The 20413-nt window shown below is 38.9% G+C and overlaps 1 protein-coding gene across 7 annotated transcripts in view; it reads right to left on the reverse strand.

The window, feature by feature from the left end:
- LOC131696428 (E3 ubiquitin-protein ligase UBR1) overlaps window positions 1-20413 on the reverse strand; it is an 813967-nt gene that overhangs the window by 573075 nt on the left and 220479 nt on the right. For 6 of the 7 annotated variants that reach the window (XM_058954978.1, XM_058954938.1, XM_058955110.1 and 3 more), the window contains one exon: window positions 3498-3677. The exons of the other annotated variant lie outside the window; for it this stretch is intronic. In XM_058954978.1, the coding sequence (XP_058810961.1) occupies window positions 3498-3677 (180 nt within the window). The remainder of the gene's footprint in view (window positions 1-3497; window positions 3678-20413) is intronic. 7 annotated transcript variants of the gene reach the window in all.

The raw sequence follows: 20413 nt of genomic DNA on the forward strand, positions 1-20413 counted from the left end.
CGATAGGTCAATTAGGAGGTATTGGAGGTTGTAGCGGTGATCACGATACTGTTGGGAATATGTGATGGCATCACCACAGTTCCTCGATGGCGGAGTGGTTAACGTACCCAACTAGAGACTGGGAGATCGCAGTTTCGATTCCTGCTTGAGGAAATATAATTTGTCAGTGTTTCCAATAAACCGTTTCTTCATTCTTGCCGTTCCGGTCATTATTTCACTACCTGTTTTCCAGTGGACACGTTCATACAAATCCGTGGTATGTATCTTTGCAGGTCAATCTTTTGTTTTTTTGTTGATGCTGAAGGGGGTCGTTGAGGCCTGTCTCCACTCTAGTGTGGAGACATTCCACACCTTACAACAGCACCGTTATGATTGTTTCCCATCCAACTGGCGTAGCGGATATAAAGGCGGTAGATTGTCCGTTTATTCCACGTAACACATTTCAGACCAGGATCTAAATATTGCAAGGCCAAGTGGCACTGTCACTGTTTAATGTCAGCACATCCCCCACGCACCCTCCTGCTCTGAAATGCAGCAACTACCAGTGGAATCGGAGTAAATGTTGTGTTTCATGGAAACATATGATCTTGATCTTCATTTTTTTTTGAATCACTAGCCTTCGTCACTAGGCCCCGTCGAGTCCAGTCCATCATCTGTCCGTCTCATCCTGTCGTGTCTGGGTATTCCAGGTTACATGCATTCACCAAAAGAGACCAGCCTAAGTCAGCTTGGTTGTTCACTGGTTTCGTAGAATTGAGGTGCTCATCGAAATGATAGATTCTATTAGTGAATGCACTGGGCCCAGTCACCTGTCGAGCGTTTTTGTGTGTATGTATGCCTGTAAGAGCACGTGTGTGGGGAATGTTACGTATTTATATGCGTGTATCTGCATTCAACATATTAAAGAGATGCATGGGGTCATTTCACACATGATGATGATACGCTGATATAATAAATATTATATACTGATTGGATTGGATATGCTTACAGTTTGAGTTCATCAAACATGACCTCTTCTTCATCTCTGAGCCCCCTTGGAGCCAGGCAGCGGTGCAAGTCATCCGAGTATCGCTCACCGAGTGTTGAGCGGGTTTTTGATCCATATAACATGGTAGTGCATAAGACCGATAAAAAGAAGAATTAAAATTAGAAAATTGTGGAGTGTTAATATAGTAGAAATATGCTGCCAAGCAAGATGGAGTTAGAACACATGCAGTCGTGACTCGCTGGTTGGTCATTTTTAACTGGACCGCTTTTTAGTCGGAATACTGTTAGTTAGACCATTGTCCAACTAAAAAGCATTTGAATGTCAAAATCTCGTGTCAAATTCACTGTGACAATCAAACTAATGTGAACAGATGCATTTTCGGTCAAACTAGCGAATCAATTTCGCTAGTTGGACAGAGGGTGTGGATTTCTTTTAGGCCTGCATGAATAATGTTAAGGCAGAGTAAGTTGATCTATAAAGTGGGAAAATCTAGAGGTGTTCTATACTATTTAGTAAATGAAAATATGTTAGTTACAGAGCGAAATAGATATTACATGCATCTAGACTACTTTTGGGTGTTTGGTGATGTGGTTCGCGTGGATTGGATTTCTTAATAAACTACGTTTTTTCAGTTTATTATGTGGAACTTGTTGAGCATTAACTAGTGGCTGAACAGTATGTTCAAGAAGAAGGCTCCATCCATAAGAGATTATCATCCCTGTTTCTGAAAACATCGAATCCGATTCGTTATAGACGAGTGTTACTCACAGTCTTCACGAGCCAGAGCGATATTCGAACGAGATGATAGCAAGGATGCAAAATGCCTACCTTTTCTGCGGCTGTAATTTTTCTGCCTACATTATCATTTCTCTTTCGTCGCTGCTGTCGTTCGCTATTGCAGAACGCCTAGCGCTGTACGGCAGTCTGTAAGCAAAGCAGTAACATGACAAAGAAATACTGCCCCCAGTACAGCCACCAGACGCGAGCGGTACAGCTTCTCTTTCCTTATTTTACACTTTTTAATATTTTTAATCTATTCAATATTTTCAATGAAAAACGACAAAAATAAATGGGGTTCGTTTGCGCCACGACCGGCATCAACGCTTTCGTGTGCGGGGTTCTCCCTTTGACTACGCAGAGCAAAGTGTACAAAGCGAGAGAACAAACTTTACTACGCCACACTCTCACCGAGCAGTCGGAGTACAGCAGCAAAACAAAAATGTATTCTACTGCTCTACGGGAAAATGTACTCGGTTTGGCTACCGTTCTGGCAAGAGCTGTAGTGATGCGTCGCTGTAGCGGGCTGTACGGCTTGTGCAAATGTAAATATACCGAAAAACATGTAGTTTACCAGTACCTTTGGCATCCCTGGATGACAGTCAATTGATCCGAATCGAATGCATCGATTACTATGCTCAAGATCGAATGAGTTTTCGGCCTGCTGAACCAATAGGTCCTCCCATTCGAAAATAGAAACATCCGTATCAGCTGTCCGCCAAAACACTCGATCTAATGATTATTAGTCATGAAACTCGGAGATCAAAGAACCAGCACTCGCTCGGATCTCCCACTCTTATCCACCACCTGGATTATTTCATCATTCATGGTGCGCAGCTCAGCTGATAGTTCTGACTTTAACGGTTTAGCGTGCTATAGACATTATCGTTCGTTGTCGTCATTGCTGTATCGAATAGCGAGGTAATGTGATTTTCAATGGCAACAACAACAGCCAAACAGCTGTTTTTGTTTATTGCTATCAGTTCCTGTTTCATTGTTGTAAGCAAAATTTCTAGGCCATCAATCGCTTCGTGAACTATGTTAGGCTTCTCCAGTTTAAACGCGAGCCGGTGTATTGCTTCCGTATTGGATTGTAGGTGTGTTTCGAGAAGTTGTTGTTGTTCAATAAGCCCTTTGAACTCAATCTTGGCCTGCAACAATTCTTGACACGATTCACAGCACGGTTATAAATACGAGTTGATGTCCACTCTCTTGTCCTTCTTCCGCAGTGCGCCCCTCGGAACCTTCACTCCAACGCAAGCGGCAAATTATGTTTGAAGTACACACGCAAAAACTGAATTAATATGAATTAAAAATTAAATGAAATTTCGCGCGCGGTACCTGGAGCGAATGATAAACGCGTGCGAACTTGACGACTTGATGACGGGTAATCATACACACACAGATGTTTTCCGATCTCGACGAACTGAGTCGAAGGGTATATGACAACCGGCACTTCGGCTGGAATTAGGTTGGCGATTTTTAGAGTGATTGTATAACCTTTCTATAAGAGAAAGGTAAAAACGAAGCCTAACAGGATTTCGCGTAAACACTGTGTCTATTTACTTTGAATATACCACAATTTGTTGTGTGTAAACTTCTGTAATCAATTATAACGTATTTTGCTCAGCAAAACTACTATTTAAATGAAAAACGTGAGAACACAGATACTCGTCCGAACGCCTTCGTTTCTCCGGTTGATCTTAATAAACTACAACTATTATATACTTACTACATTCACGGCAACTATATGTCGGCTCGCCGATTTTGAACACCCGACCACAAATAGAAGCGACATTATCTTCCAATTTTAATCTTTCCAAAAACAACTGTGAATTATCCCCGCATATAAACTTTTCGAACAATTCAATGGTATTATGCTTAATATTCTGCTCGTCTAAGTTGTAGCTACCTGCAAAGAGAAATAAAAACACCCGATTTCAATCTTATAGTTTCCTTATAGTGCATTTTTTGTGTAGATCCAGTCTGATCGGTATTTCTGCCCTAGGCCAAAAATGCGTGCCCCCCTCAACCCAAATTTAAATTAGGTCGAATTATCGTAAGGGCGCTATTTAAACACCTTTTTTCGTGTGAAAAGAATCATTTGGTATAATTGATATTGTTGTCATGCCTTCTTACCTTTCTTTGTTCTTTTGATGATGCTCGCTGCAACCCTTCTCCAATGTGGAAATCCTCCCACACCCCACAACACCATCATTGTTTTATTGTTTGCCACCCAACTGGCCCAGCGAATATACAGGCGGCAGATTGTTTGTCCATCTATTTCACGTGGTACGTTAAAATCAGGATTGATACAAAATGCAGCCAACAGTGGTACTGTTATTGGTAAATGGCAGCATCACCGCGACCCACAATCCCCTGTCTTAAAATGCAGCAGCTACCAGTGGGGCACTTATAGAATGCACACTTATAGAATGATGTTTACACTATCATATAAATATATATATTTACGGAATATTTGTTTTAATAGCACCATTTAACATACATTTTAAATAAAGAATTCAAAATATTTTCATGTTCTCCATGTGTTGTGAAACGACCTCTGCGGAATGGAAATGCTTCGGTCGGCCGGCTAACAAATTGAACGCCACAAATTTATACAATCAAATGTGCCACCTTTATTTCCTACATACGAAAGCATCACTGTCCTATTCTCGCCCTAGCTGTTTTCTTTTTTCTCATTCTATCGCATTTCTTTTCTTACTCACGGTTTTTCTCTTCTGGATGCACCCAACATCGTTGTGACCTCTTCTCCCGCTCGTGATGGACGTTGACTCGGTGCCGCTGTACATGTCTCGGCCTAATCTGTAGGGCGAATTAACTTCATCGCCGATCCGGGCACTAAACACATCCACACACACACACACCTCCTGGCTAATCTTCTCGCCGTTAATTTGTGCGGCTTGTGGCCGTCCGGCTACCGACGCGCACTCGTGCGTTCTGTTGACAACGCCTTGCAACCGTCGTGTTGAAGTCCGATGGATTATATGGACGACGATTCCTCCTGTCAGTCAGTCAGTCAGCGCCGTTCAATAGTTGATGGAATTGAGCTGTGAACAAAAAACCCTGGGGAAACGCAGCAATCAATATTCCGCTCGATTTTCTCCTGCGCATTACTTACTTCTTGTAGGAAAGTCTTTTGTTCAGTGTGTCGTCTCCGGATGATTAAGCTTCGATCAGTTCCGACACGAATCGATACGGGAAGATGCCTCCAGATGGGTCTTCCTTTCGTCATCTGGGCGTAAGTGCAATTTGGTGTGTGCGATACTTCCCTCGGGATCAATCTGCTCTAAAAGCATTTCCGTTAGGTTCGTCACACTAATTTGTAGTAAATTTGACTCACCTACGAAGTAATATCTTATTTGTCATATGCCGCTCCCGGATTTGCTTGCCGTAGGCCTTCAACCAAAATCCCGGCCGCGTCCGTACGAATGTCAATCCGTCGACAATGTGGTTAGTTTGCTGATGATTCCGACACGTGGACAAATCGACCTCGCCGGTTAATGTAACGTCGTCACCGTTTGATGCTTCACGTACAGTGAATCTAGAGTGTAGCGGATCCTTGCATCAATTAATTTGCTCTTTTGGCATGATAATCGACTCACCTTCCGTTATTTTTGCTCGGGACGCTTCCTTCTTAGGTGACTCTTAGGCACGTTTTGCCGCTTCGACCGGCCTTGCGACAGCTAGCAGTTGTTTGACAGTTTGATACTGGTTTCTTGTGTGTGTATTATGTGCGTTTTACCGGAAAGGGAAACACCGAGTTTCGTTGACTTATGAATGACATTTGCGTTTTACTGAGTATGACGTTCGAGCGACCCTTACCGCGTATTTCGATTTTCATACACGTCTAATTTTTCTAGTGGGTTTTAGGAATTGAGGTGCACACTAAAAATATCGTAGTAATATTCAATACATAATGACTAACGTAACTCAACCTTACCACAAACGCAGAGTTTTTTATGAGCGTCAACAGATAGCTCACAAAAAACTCTCAGGCTCACTTCTACAAGAAGTCTCAGAGAGACAGAGCAGATCTAAATTTTATCGACTTAAGCAGACCTTAAGATGTTGATAACTGCAGCATAACTAACATGCGCGAACCTTGTTGCTCGCCAGATCCGAAAACTCAACCAAAATCAAAACAAACTAAACATAACAGCAGCGAATCCTGCCAAAGGTGATCTGAACGCTCTCTTAAGAGCAAAAGGTCTCTGCGCTAGTTCTTGTCCCAACTTCTGTGCTTTACCAATCTTGTGGCTAGACACTTAAACGATCTACGGTAGTTTTAGAAACTAAAGTAAAACTAGAGATCTTACATGTAACAAAAAATAAAAATTAAAGTTGGCTAACATAATAACGATTATAGTGGACTTTGTCAGTTGCGTATTGAGCGAAGGAAGCATTTACGCGACCTGAATTACTACGAGCCCAGAAAGGAGGATTTACCGCGCCCCCCGTTCGCGTTACTTTTGATATTTCGTAGTAACCCCAGGCAACCGACTACCACTTCGTTCAAGACTTGTACCTGGAATTCAGTCAATGTCACTCGTTTGCATTCACTACAATGCCTTTTCAACGACGCTGTGCGAGTGAGACTTCCGGTTAACGATTCTGTAGTTGACGGTTTGCAAACTTATGGTAGTTCGTTGTGGTGGAGGCTAGACTGTTTTCGTCAGAAGTCTCTGATGATCCACAGGAATGTAACGAATGGCGAGGTTTCACTTCTTCATTTGGGTCCTCTAGCCGCTTCCGTAGAACGGTTTTTATGCGGCGCATGCGCTCGTCGTCAACAGCTCCCTGCTGGCTGCCTGCATAGCTAGATATAGCTTTTAGGATGATGGCATTTGGAGCCTCTTTACTGATCGTAGGAGTTCCAATCTCCCGAGCCTTCTTTGGCTTCTCCCGCTGCTCACTGCTTCCGAAGACTGCTAGTCGTAATGCTGTTGCGCCAGAATAGTGGCCGTAGGCTTTAACTACCCGCCGAACCAGTCCCTGACCGTCGATCTCAGTGTCTCCGCTCCTCTATCCCAGGTACGTACTAAAGCTTTGCAAAGCTCCCTGGCACTCGTTTCCAACCGCGCAGGGTACGATTTCTCCCGATCGTGAACGATTCCCCGGCGCATGGGAACGTTTTTAACCGCATTCTCGTTTTCCTAGAACTTACTTGTAATGGCTGACCCTTCTGCTCGACGTACCGCTTAGCCTGTTTTTTTTTCTCTCTTGAGAGTTATCGGCAGCACTTCTGCTTACATAGCTTACCTTTGTCAAGGCGGAGAGGTAGTTTAATAGTATGTTGTGCTCATCACACCTGACTGGGTTGCTTATCCTGAATTGCCACATGAGTTATCTATGTGTACGTACTCGCGTGGACCTCGTTGCCACGATGATTGCCGCCGAAGGATTGGCATCGATTCTGCTGATGATACGGAAAGAATAATCTTGTGCGGAGGAGCACTGTCCAGGTTCTCCGTGTTTCCGGAGCGCGTTATTTGCTTGTTTCAACTGCATCCCGTCTGCTACCCTTCGGTGTTGTCATTCAACTCATTCTGCATCATCGAATCGTGGCCGCTTGGCGTGTTTCGATGATTCTCCGTGGATTATCTCTAGTTGGCAGCTTTTGCTGCTTTCATAACTTGTTTTTTTACATTTCTTACAAAAGAAATGTATAGGATTCGCTCAAACTTTGACAACTTTTTCCGAGGCCCGGAGGGCCGAGTCTCATATACCAATCGACTCAGCTCGACAAATTGAGACAATGTCTGTATGTGTGTGTGTGTATGTATGTATGTACAAAATGTCATGTAATTATCTCAGCAATGGCTGAACCGATCTTAATAAAATTAGTTTCAAATGAAAGGCCTAACGTTGCCATTTGACACTATTATTTTTGATTTTCGATATGTTGTTTACTTTCTGAGATATGGGCGATTTTGTCAAAACACAGCAGGTTTTTTGCAAATAACTTTCGAACAATACAATATTGTCCCACAAACTGCACATAAATAGAAAGCTTGTAAAAATACCTTTCTAACAAGCTATAGATTGTCTAAATCCGTGCATGAGCGGCGGAGATATTAGACATTTTGTATTTTTAGTCCTCGCTTACCAATTTCCACTAATTAAAAATGAGATTGTTTCATACAGAGTTTTGCTTTACTGGTGTTTTAGGGGCAAAACTAAACCAATTTTGAATATCGGGGTATGAAAACACATCTACGTGATTCAAGGAATTCGATGTTGAGAACATTTTGTGAATTACCTTTATAATAAATGAACTATTTCTCAAAAATCAATATGTAAGTTCACTTTAAAGACAAAATAATGTGTTGATAAAGAAACAGTGAATTCTAGTATTCATCCCTTGGATTAGGATTGCGTTCAATCATGAGGTAAATGTTGGATGCTATATCAATACACAGATCAACAAGTAATTCACCTAGTAGTGAGATAAAAGATTTCTCATATAATTATACTCGTGGCGTCACCGAAAGCAACTGTATGTTTGAAGCCCAAAAATCTAACGATAATTTAGCTCTTTTGCAAGATTTAGGTTATACTGGTTATGGCGCAAAAATTACTACTTACATTATTTATGATAAGAATGTAAGAAATCAATATATCATAATAATATACCTATAAAAATAATGTCACTGCATTAACCATCATTTGCCATTCCTCACACGCCCCCCCATCTCTCTCTCTTTCTCTCTCTGTCTCTCTTCTATCGCATCTATCCAGCTATTTCTGTATGCATTACTAAGTTGTGTGATAAGATTTTCTGCCAATCTGAAATATTTATTAATTGTAATTGCGAAGGTTTGAGAAAACAATACTATGTTTTGTCTGCTGCTACATCAACTCAACTTTAATTCAATTGTATTCAAAGCCTGTATCTACACTATAATTAAGGAAATTCATGGCTATATCAGAAAATATTTGGCTTAACTGGGTAATATGAAAGTTTGACGATGGAAATTTTCAAAAGAGACATTCCACGTGCGATATTTAAACTATTCGTATCTCTATTGAATTTTGAATGAAATATATGCTCAAAGACTGAAAGCTGAAGCCAGCAGGATTGGAATTGCCATCAACGTTTCGAAGACAAAATACATGAGAGGAAGAGGTTCTAGAGACGACAATGTGAACCTCCCACCCGAGTTCGGATTGACAGTGACGAAATCGAGATGGTCGACGAATTCATGTATTTGGACTCACTGGTAACCGACGACAATGATAACAGCAGAGAAATTCAGAGACGGATCTTAGCGGGAAATCGTGCCTACTTTGGACTCCAGAGGACGCTCCGGTCGAACAAAATTCGCCGCCGCACGAAATTAATTATCTTCAAGTCGCTGATTAGATCGGTGGTCCCATACGGCCACGAGACCTAGACTATGCTCGTGGAGGACCAACACGCCCTTGGAGTTTTCGAACGAAAGGTGTTGCGTACCATCTATGGTGGCGTGCAGATGGAAGACGGAACGTTGCGCAGACGAATGAACCATGAGTTGTATCAGCTGCACATTCGTTGTATTGGTACGAACTTTCATGAAAAATAAAACCAAAAAAGATGGAAGCCCTAGAAAGTCCATTGCATATTTATTAGCCTTTTCTCAGAAGATGGGATTTTCAAAAACATTTCAAAACTTTCTGATGCAATGCACTATGGTCCCAAAGCTGTCTTTAGGAAGACAAAACTGTTTGCGCCTAAACCGTTGGTTTTAGATATATAGTTTCTTCGGCAAACTTTGTTAGAACTTTCTTGCCGATTTTTTTATATTAGTTGATTTAGGGTGGTCCTTGTGGTTAGGGTGTTGAAAGTATCAACTTCTTTGATATGTAAAATTCAGCTACATAATGTTCTACAAAGTTATAAATCAATCAAATTGAAGCAACTTTCCTGAAGAAATTATGTGGCTATCTCTAATGGTTCATGTGCTATGATTTTTGCAATATTTAAGGTGGGGTGGCTCTTTAAAAATTGGTTTTCTATTAATATCTTTTTATGTGTTAATTTCTCGCTAATACCTTGTTCTAGAGGTTTTTAGAACTTTCATAAATACACATTTTTGCCGAAGCAATGAAGTTTCTATCTCTTTTGTTTGCATAGTTACAGGCGATTTTCAGAGCAAAAATGTTTTTTTTTCAAAGCTATATATCTTCCAACGTTGCAAATGGATTTTCAATCTTTTAATTTCATTTGAAAGATCGGAACTTTCGTAGTTTTTGGTGCAAAAACTGCGGGAGCGTTATTTCTGTAAAATAAATAATTAATTTTTGAAAATGGTGTATTTTTCAACAAAAATCGTTCATAACTGTTCAAATAGACGAGATAATAGCTTTGTTACTTCAGCAAAAATCTTTGCCATGCAAAGTTCTAAAAGTGTTGCAAACAAAGTATTTACGATAAATCAATGTATGAAGTGACAAATGAAAAATAGTGATTTTAAGAGGTCACGTTTTCATCGCTCAATCTCTTATGGTAAAATCAACTGAGAAAAAGTCAATGTGTGTTATACTGAAAATCTATTGAATATGTGACACTGTTTGAAAGCACAAAAATTAACCGTACAACTACTTGTTAGCGTGAATTCAGAATAGTACTATAGCGTACTATAGTAAACTCTATATAAAAGTTATCTATTACGGAGCCAATAAAGCAAGTACCGTCATCATGCATTATATAGATGCTAGGGAAATATGCTTTATAAGGTATTTTACCAGTTCGCGGTTAGCGATTTTCAGACCTCTTACTTTTATTTGTTTTGAAGTAATAAAAAATTGAGAATCTTTCCTTAACTTACCCACAGCCGTCATTATAGTCGATAATTAATTTATACTTTCAAACATTGCATAAATGTTGGAAAAGCATACAATAATTTCCGCTGCTATGAATAACAAACTCGTTTCAAGATTTTATTTTGAGATAACAAGACGTGAACTAAAACATTTTCTTTCTAGCACTCGTTTTGAGTCCAAACCAAAAAGAATTTACTTAAGTGAGCATAGATAACTTTTGTTGGCCGATTTAGAATTAACGATAGTTTGCAGCTAACACTACTGTAAATCCACTGTACTATTTAGATGTACGGTAGATTGTTCTTTCAAAAACGCTTTTAATCCACCTAACAGTGTGATGAGACATTTCTTATAACTCTTATCACTCTCTTCGGATATTATATCGTTTGAGAACATTTAGAACTTGATGCTTCGCGATGTTTTTGATAACACATACTACATGGGAAAGTGGCAGGACTCAGAGAATCGCTCAAATCAGCATAGGACAACATCAGTGCTAGAAATCTCAAATCAAATCAATGGGAAGCGAAAAAATGGCCCATAAAATAGACATAGATACGAATTATTGTTAATGCTCTGTTAATAAAATATCTAAATTGTGGTGGGAAAACTGAATTTTCCTAAAGGGGTTATATATTGTACTGAGCCAAAAAAATCGCATTTTTTTTGAATCGATTTGAAGTTCATACTTTACCCTTTGGCGATTGTTTACTTTTTCGGTCCCACCTATCAGCATTGAAGTATCGTTCTTACGTTTTTTTACAATAACTACAGTTCTACACCACCGATTTCGTCCGGGTTTTTTTCAATAGCGATCATTGTTACTATTTACAGCTGATATCAGCTTGATAATCCTAAAAAAATACGAAAATGACAGTTTCGCTTCTAAACTACTAGCAAAAAAAGTATCGCCCTGTTTGTTTGCATGGAGCGTGGAGGACGAAACTTTAAATAAACAAACAAAAATACAGTTTCGCCCGTTGTATTTTTTGCTGTAGTTTAAGAAAGCAATATCGTAGAATCAAAATTTTTAGGTTAATTGGTTGCGTTTCAAAGCCCTCATTCGCATGTATGAAAAAAGCCTTATGTTTACATTTGTAAGTATCGCCATTTTCACAAAAAAGGGTTGAAATGAAATCGCAGCTCCGGATATCACGCTATCTCTGAAGTGCATGCGTGCATAGTTCCAAATTTTACTTTGACATCGACTTTTTCTAAAGGTGACTTCCCAGTAGTATCCTTGATTTGAATTATTATCGCTAATCCTAATGCCAAAGAACAAATAAAAACCTCTCGAAAACGAAACGTTTGGGAAAATCATCATCATTACTGGAATTTTCATTTTCACGAAACTTTTCGATAACCTTCCGTCACTTGCGTTAATGCACTGTGTGCACAGTGCACTGAAAATCTAGCGAAATCGTCTTAGGGCACCAGCGGGTCTAATTCAGAGCTATCTGCGCGGCGAGTAAAGTAAAGAATACTAAAAATTAATTTCTATTCCATAATTTTCAGTTCAGCAATTCGAGAGATCGTGCTCACCGCAAGCCATGAAAAATAGACTACGTTGTGAAGCGATGGTCACTATTTATTAAAAAATCACGGTTAAATAAAAAAAAACTATACTATTAAAAAATTTCAAATAGTTTATAATTTTCACAAAACTTATTAAGAAAAATTGTTTAATAATCTTTCGTAATATTGTGTAAGAAAAAAGCTGAAAATTTCAGTATTTTCTCTATCTGCAACATATACCAATTACCAATTAATTGGTATACGAATTGGAATAGGTTCGCCAAATTTTGGAAGAAGTCTATAAAAAACCCCTTGAAAATTACCTAAAAATTGTTGTAGTTCGATACAATAAAAAATCCCCAAAAATGAAATGTACCTATTAATGTGAAACACAGTGAATAATACATACAATAAAGACCCATTTATATCAGTCTCATGGTGTATTTTAGGCTGACAAAATGGGGACATTGACTAAATCGGGCAATTTTTTTCTTTATAATAAACTGAAGCTATTAAAATATTCTTCCCGTCCCTTGATGTAGTCTGATAACTATTTCTGATTATGATGAACATTTTATTTTTGCATATTTCCATCTTCATGATAAGGAAAACATGCTCAAGAAAGGATTTACTCGAATTCAGTCTTGTTCGTCTGCTAGAGCCCATCAAACATATGTTCATATTTGGCTGATAAAATCAGGGTTTCAATGTATTATAATAGATATTCAGCATTCGAAGAAGTTTCTTGTGAACGAGTGTAGAACGACTTTGTTTCTACTTACTTGAAGTCAGCGGCGTAGCCAGAAATTCGGTTTGGTGGGGGTTTGGTGAAAATCGATCATACTGTCCAAACGGCATAATTCCGAAACCGTAATTTTTGAAGTTTTAAAATTATGCAGAATTAATTTTTCAGAAAATGGTAATAGAGTTCGTGTCTAGCGAATTTGTTGAGACTTTATTGTAGTCATGAATATTAACCTGAGAAAAATCACCATAAATACTTCTTGGACGATATACCGTCAAAATTATTTTATCAAATGATGCGCTGTTTAACGTTTGTAAAATTCATCGAAGATACTAAACCTCCGAAGTTGGTGGTTTCAAAATGATGCTATCTTGACCTTAAATTACTGTTTTTAAACATTTGACCTAAACATATGATTGGTCATACAACAAAAATCAAATGCTCATCAAAATCGATCAGAACCTGCTAGAATCGAATGGAAATCGTTATTTTTCATAAATTTCTCTCTACATTCGGAAAGTGTTATCCTCGTTATTAATCATATTACGTTTTCGTCTCAACTCGACGCATTCCCAAAAAAAACCTGTCTTAATCCACCTAGTGGTGCAATTGTGCTTGTCTCATTTGTCCAGACTACGATTCTATGGCTGGTTATGTTCAATACAATGGTGGAAATGAATATTACATGTTCAGTACGATTTGCACATACATACAATGGATCGACAGCCACGATCTTGAGATACTATGTGATACTGAAACGTCGCTTGAAACCAGGGGCGGATCATGGAGAAAGATCCGGGAGCTCCAGATCCTGCCGAAAATTTTCAACTTGTTAAGAAATTTTAAACTAGTTTTAATTTTAAAGTAGCTACCCCTCACTGCATACTCCCTCCGGGCCGGTATGATTGACGATTTTTAGAGTGATTGCATAATCTTTCTATATGAGAAAGACAAAAATGTACCAAAGTCCAAAAAAAGTCAAAATACAAATTTGATTTTGAAAATTTTTCATTTCAGTTTATATGGGAATTTGCTGTGTGGTTGCACTCTTCAACTCGTAACTCCGGAACCGGAAGTCCAATCAATAAAAAATTCAATAGCAGCCGATGCGAAGGTTGTACCTTTCATTTGAGACTAACTTTGTGCAAATCGGTCCAGCCATCTCTGAGAAACAGAGGTCACATTTTTTCCACATACACACATACATACACACACAGACATTTTCCGATCTCGACGAACTCAGTCGATTGGCATATGACACTCGGCCCTCCGAGTCGGGATTAGATTGACGAATTTTAGAGTGAATGAGAAAGGCAAAAACATTTTTGGCAAATGCTGAAAGTTATGCATTTTTTGGTGAGCAGTTCTATGTTTCATAGACATTAAATCAATTTTAACTTCTCTTCCTATTAAATAAAGACCCTTATTACAGTACATCTCTACAAAAACGAGATCAATTTGAAAATAAATCTGAGGACTATGATTGATTACAGAACTCTGTAATTTTCTATTGGAATGTTTTCAGGCAGGAATTTGATATTGATGCTATTAGACAACTGTGAAATGAAGACCAATAGATCAGGTACATATCAGGACCCCATTCCGACAATTTATCAAAAGTCCTCATGATGTTTACAACAACAGGTTATCAATCTACGGATCAGATAATTGTTATTGTAATATTGAATTAAATCAGTCTGCATCAATAAATTTTCAACTTCAATCCAATATTTTTTTTGGGTGTGATGGGGGGGGGGGTTGTATGGTGTTAAACCCCAAAACCTTCTCTGGGCTACGCCGTTGCTTGGAGTTATTTATTTGGCTTTTCATTTTCCGATATGTTTCAGATCGATCCGATGGTCATTAGTTAGAAAAATTGCAGTCAGAAGGTTCGCACAAAAGAACATTTTTGCACTGATAAGTTATCAAGTTCCTTCCAGACAACTTGGAAGTGTTCGGTGCGGTGATTATTTCTAGCGGTTGTAGATAGAAAAATGAAATACAAAATTCGATTTGTCGAAATAATGTTTGGCTTATTTCAATGGATTATTTCTATATTGAACAATAAATAGGCGACAAAGAGTAATCCACAAACAACAAGCCATAACTTTTAAAGTATTCAAAATAGATATTTGAAGTCTTCAGTAAAGTTATTCGCAAAAGTAAGAGCTACAAATTTGCTGAAGGCATCATTTCGATATAATCACTTCCAAGAAAATTTGTGAAAATATCTCACTCATAGGGGGATTAATCAGCAAAAGCACAATACCAAAAGAAAGGGCATATTTCCTCCATTAAATTCTCCGAAGATACTATTGACCTAAAATAAGCCGTTTTGGCGTTAATAATAGATTACATGTTTTTGGTCATATTTCTGGCAATGGGAAATGATGAAAATCTTTCGTCCGCATTTAATGTTAAATATCTCTTTTGATAATAGTCCGATTTCAACAATCTATAGCTTGTTCGAAAGGTATTTGTTAAAGCTGTCTAAAAACATATAAATTGTTAATCTATATTGTCAATTTCGGCAGATAATTCAAAAAAACTGCAAAAAACGCCATTTTTACGCATTTAAACATTCATATCTTGGAAACTAAACATCAGAATCAAAAACAAATTAATAGCGTTCATACTGTTTTTTAGTTCTTTCATTTAAAGTTGGTTTGGATAAGATCGGTTCAGCCATTGCTGAGAAACACGAATGAGAATTTGTCCGTTACATACACACACACACACACAGACATTGTCCCAAATCGTCGAGCTGAGTCGATTGGTATATAAGACTCGGCCCTCCGGGCCTCGGAAAAAATCTTGAAAGTTTGAGCGAATTCTATACATTTCTTTTATAAGAAATGTAAAACGTTTACAAATCCAATAGAATTGTCATGACATTCGGTATTATCACACTCAATGACAATTTCTCGGTTGATTTTACCATAAGAGATTTAACGTTGAAAACGTGACCCTTTAAAATCACTATTTCTCATTTGTCACTTCATACATTGATTTATCGTAAATACTTTGTTTGCAGCACTTTTAGAACTTTGTATGGCGAATATTTTTGCTGAAGTAACAAAGTTATTATCTCGTCTATTTGAAAAGTTATGAACGATTTTTGTTGAAAAATACACCATTTTCAAAAATAATTTTTTTTTTACATAAGTAACGCTCCCGCAGTTTTTTCATCAAAAACTACAAAAGTTCCGATCTTTCAAATGAAATTAAAAGATTGAAAATCCATTTGCAATGTTGGAAGATATAAATCTTTGAAAAAACCATTTTTGTTTTGAAAATCGCCTGTAACTATGCAAACAAAAGAGATAGAAACTTCATTGCTTCGGCAAAAATGTGTATTTACAAAAGTTCTAAAAACCTCTAGAACAAAGTATTAGCGAAAAATTAACATATAAAAAGATATTAATAGAAAATCAATTTTTAAAGAGCCACCCTACCTTAAATATTGCAAAAATCATAGCACATGAACCATTAGAAATAGCCACATAGTTTCTTCAGAAAGGTTGCTTCAATTTGATTGATTTATAACTTTGTAGAACACTTTGTAGCTGAATTTTACATATCAAAGAAGTTGATACTTTTAACACCCTAACCACAAGGACCACCCTAATTCAACTAATATAAAAAACCGGCAAAAAAGTTCTAAGAAAGTTTGCCGAAGATACTATATATCTAAAACTAACGGTTTAGGCGCAAACAGTTTTATCTTCCTAAATACAGCTTTGGGACCATAGTGCAATGGTTTTCAAATTCGTACAATCCGGTTTATTCATTTTCTTATTCAAAAATGTTTTGGCTTCAAATATATGACCATTTCATTTTAATTAAATATTTCATTCCGCATTAATTCTTTTTGTTCATCTGCGTTCATTTTACTTATTTTATTCGTTTCATTCTTTGGAATCACTCTGATCAGTTTATTCTTTTTGTACATTTTACTCATATCATTCATTGTTTTCATTGTATGCATTTTATTATTTTTTTACAGTTTATTCATTTTGTTCAGTTTCTCCATTTTAATAATTTGACTACTTTTTCAGTTTTAATCATTTCATCCAAATAATTTATTTGATTCAATTTATTTCTTTATATTAATTTATAACCTTTTACTGTTGTTCAATTTTTAATTTTAATCAATGCATTTAATTCTGATCATTTTCTTCTTTTTATTCATTTTATCACTTTAGCTCATTTTGTTTATTTGATTCGTTTGTTTTATTTATGCATTTCATTCATTTTTTACTTTATTCATTTTGTTCATTCATTCTTTTTATTCATTTGATCCATTTCATTAATTTGATTCATTGTATTCACTGGATGAATTAAATCAATTTGATTCATTTGATTCATTTAATTAATTTGATTCATGTGATTCATGTGATTCATTTGATTCATATTATTCATTTGATTTATTTGATTCATTTGATTCATTTGATTCATTTGATTCATTTGATGTGTAAGAAATGTCTCATCTCACTGCTAGGTGGATTAAATCTGTTTTTCTTTGTTAGTCCGGCTTTATGTCCTTAGCATGGTACTGTCCTCGCTTCCCATCCTTTACATCTTCCAACATGTACAGGTTTTTTCCTACGATCTTCACCACCGTGGCCGGAACGAATTTGGCGTCGAGCTTGCGGTTGATATGATTCACTTTGGACGACTGTGTGAAGGTTCTTCGCCATACGAGATCGCCTACTTTAAATGTGATTTCCCGTGTTCTCAGATTGTAGCGTTGTTTGGTTTTCTCGTAGTTGTTCTTTATACGTCGAGTAATGAATTCATGAATCCGGTGAATCTCCGAAAGCCGTACGTTCTGCGCCACCTTGGGATCATCGGGCGTGTTTAACTCCTGCTGTGTGTATAGATCGGTATGTAATATCAGCTGCCTTCCGAAGTTTGCGAAGTGTGGGCTGACTTGTCGTTATCTTCCTGCACTCGTTCCACAAACTTCTGGTACCAATGATCGATGGAAGCATCTGCTGAAAATACCAACGTATTCGCGATTCCGGACAAAGCATCCGGTACTGTATTATTCTCTCCTTTCCGGTATTTTATGTCGAAATCGAAAGCATTGAGTCTTAGAATCCAGCGACTCATGAGCGCCGTCGGGTTCTTCATTGACCTTAGATAGCTAAGTGCCGAGTGATCACAGTGAACTGTGAATTTCGTGCCTTCCACATAGCCTCTAATAAGCCTTCTCAATCGCTTTAATAACGGCCAGACACTCGTTCGGTTACCGAATATTTTCGCTCTGATGCAGACAATTTTTATGAGAAGTAGGCTATAGGGTGTTCGTTTCCATCGGTCTCCTGGGTCAGCACCGCGCCGATTGCTACGTCACATGCATCACTCGCAATCGCGAAGGGTTTTGTGTGGTCTGGCATCGCTAAAACTGGAGCTGACACGAGGGCCGATTTTAGTTTTAAGAACGCTTCTTCAGCTTCCCTTGACCACCGAAACTTGGTTTTGGTCTTCGTAAGCTCCGTCAGCGGTGCGACGATTGCGGAAAAGTTAGCTATAAACCTCCGGTACCAGTTGCACATTCCGAGCCAACGCTGTACCTCCTTTCTGCATTGTGGAACTGGGAAGCGCACTATGCTCTCAATTTTCTCGTGATCCACGTTCCACCCGTTTTGATAACCCAAATACTTCATCTCCTCCAGGCAGAACTTTGATTTTTCAAAGGATATGGTAAGTTCAGCATCTCTCAGTCTTTTCGCAACTCTCTTCAGCATCTCGATGTGCTCGTCGAACGTACGTGAGCAGATGATAATGTCATCGAGATAGTAGAAGACATGAGGCTCCATGTCCGCAAACAGATGGGTCATAAGTCGTGCCAAGGCCTGACTCGCCGTACACAGACCAAACGGAACCACTGAGTTTAGGTGGCGAGCATCTAGGCAGACACGGTATTGTCCAGTCTTCTTTTTCACGGCTCCTAACGGATTGTTCCACGGCGAGAAGAGTGCCTCCTCTATCACGTCCAGCTCCAGCATTCGGTCTATTTCCTTGTTTACCTCATCGAGCACGTACTTGGACATGGGGTAGTAGCGTTGTTTCCGTGGTTTCGCGTCACCGACGTCAATTCGATGGACGTAGAGATCTGTCCTTCCAAGTCCTCCGGGCTTCGCTTTTGGGAAATGGCTTATGGCTTCTTCTAGTCGATGCTTTTCTTCCTCGGACAGAGATTTGGTTTTTTCTTCTGGTGGATGTTCTTGTGTCTCAACTTCTAGATTTAACGAACAGCAAACTGGCTTAATGCCGAATGCATTCCAGAAGTTCATTCCAAAGATCACGCATGTTGGTAGAGTGGGTAGTAGTAGCATCGAGATAACCTCTTTTTTGTTGTTGTAGGCTATCGGAAGGCGGGTACAAGATTTTATCCGGTGCTCCGTTCCGTCTGCTGTCCGTATGCCTCCCACTAGTGCTTCCTTCTGCAAGTTTAGCTCCTGCATCATTTCTCCGTACTCGCCACCCAAAATTGAGCAGTTGGCGCCACTATCAAGCAATCCGGTAATCTCTTTGCCCAGTACTTCTACCACTGTATGAGGTCTATTGTCATTTTCAGGATTTATTATCAAGAAATTGATCTGGATTAGATCGGGAACTGTGGAGGGCTTATCTAACTGTAGCGAGGACTCCATTCCCTCAGTTACTGGTTCCCCGCCAGTGCGTTTTCCGTTCGTTGACGATAGGTTGGACAGCTTCGCAGTGAGAACTCCTTTTGGCCGCAGCGATAGCAGAATAGCACTGCCTGCGGTTTGGCGCAGTTCATGAATCTGTGTCCTTCTTCATCACAATTCGAGCATGTTATCACCGCAGGTTGCGCTCGACCGATCGTTGCATCTGGATTTCGCAGTTGTTGCATATTGTTGGAATTAGCAGATGAAGTGTTTTGACACTTTGAATTGCATGACTGCCTTCCCGCAGCTTCTCGTCGGTCAAATCTTAGTCTGAGTGCGTTCACTTGCTGCAATATTGCCTCCATTTTGTGTTCCATCCTCTTCATCCTTCCTTCTTTCTGTGAATGTTGTCCCACTTCCGAGAATCGCAACGATGGTGAACCGTTTTCTTCATGACTATGCCCATTCTCTGTTTCCAAGGCATGAACCCTTCCAAATCGCGGCAATTGTTGTTGCGGTTTTGGTGACCGTTGCGCAGAACTTGGAGTTGCTAAAGCAGGTTCAATTAAGGCTCCATATAGGAGGGAAAACTTGCGTTGCTGTTGTTGAAGTTTTCTGAGCTCGTCCAACTCCTTGCATACCTGCTCCAGTGAACGGATGGAATGTTGTGATGCTATTGGTGCGTATGTCGAATTCATGTTCTTTTTGATGATAAACAGCTTCTCTAAGTCGCTCATTGGAGGGCTTACATACTGGAAAAGTGTGGTGATGTCCTGGTAAAATTTGTTAAAGGGTTCCTCTTCATCCTGCAAGCGATGGTATGTCTCTGCTCTAAGGATGTAAGCGTAGCTAGCTGGCAGAAATTCGTGCCTTATCAGATGATTGAACTCTTCCCAGGTTGCTAACTCCCCCGTTGCATGT

This window comes from Topomyia yanbarensis, chromosome 1, assembly GCF_030247195.1.
Source record: "Topomyia yanbarensis strain Yona2022 chromosome 1, ASM3024719v1, whole genome shotgun sequence".
Classification (NCBI taxonomy): domain Eukaryota; kingdom Metazoa; phylum Arthropoda; class Insecta; order Diptera; family Culicidae; genus Topomyia; species Topomyia yanbarensis.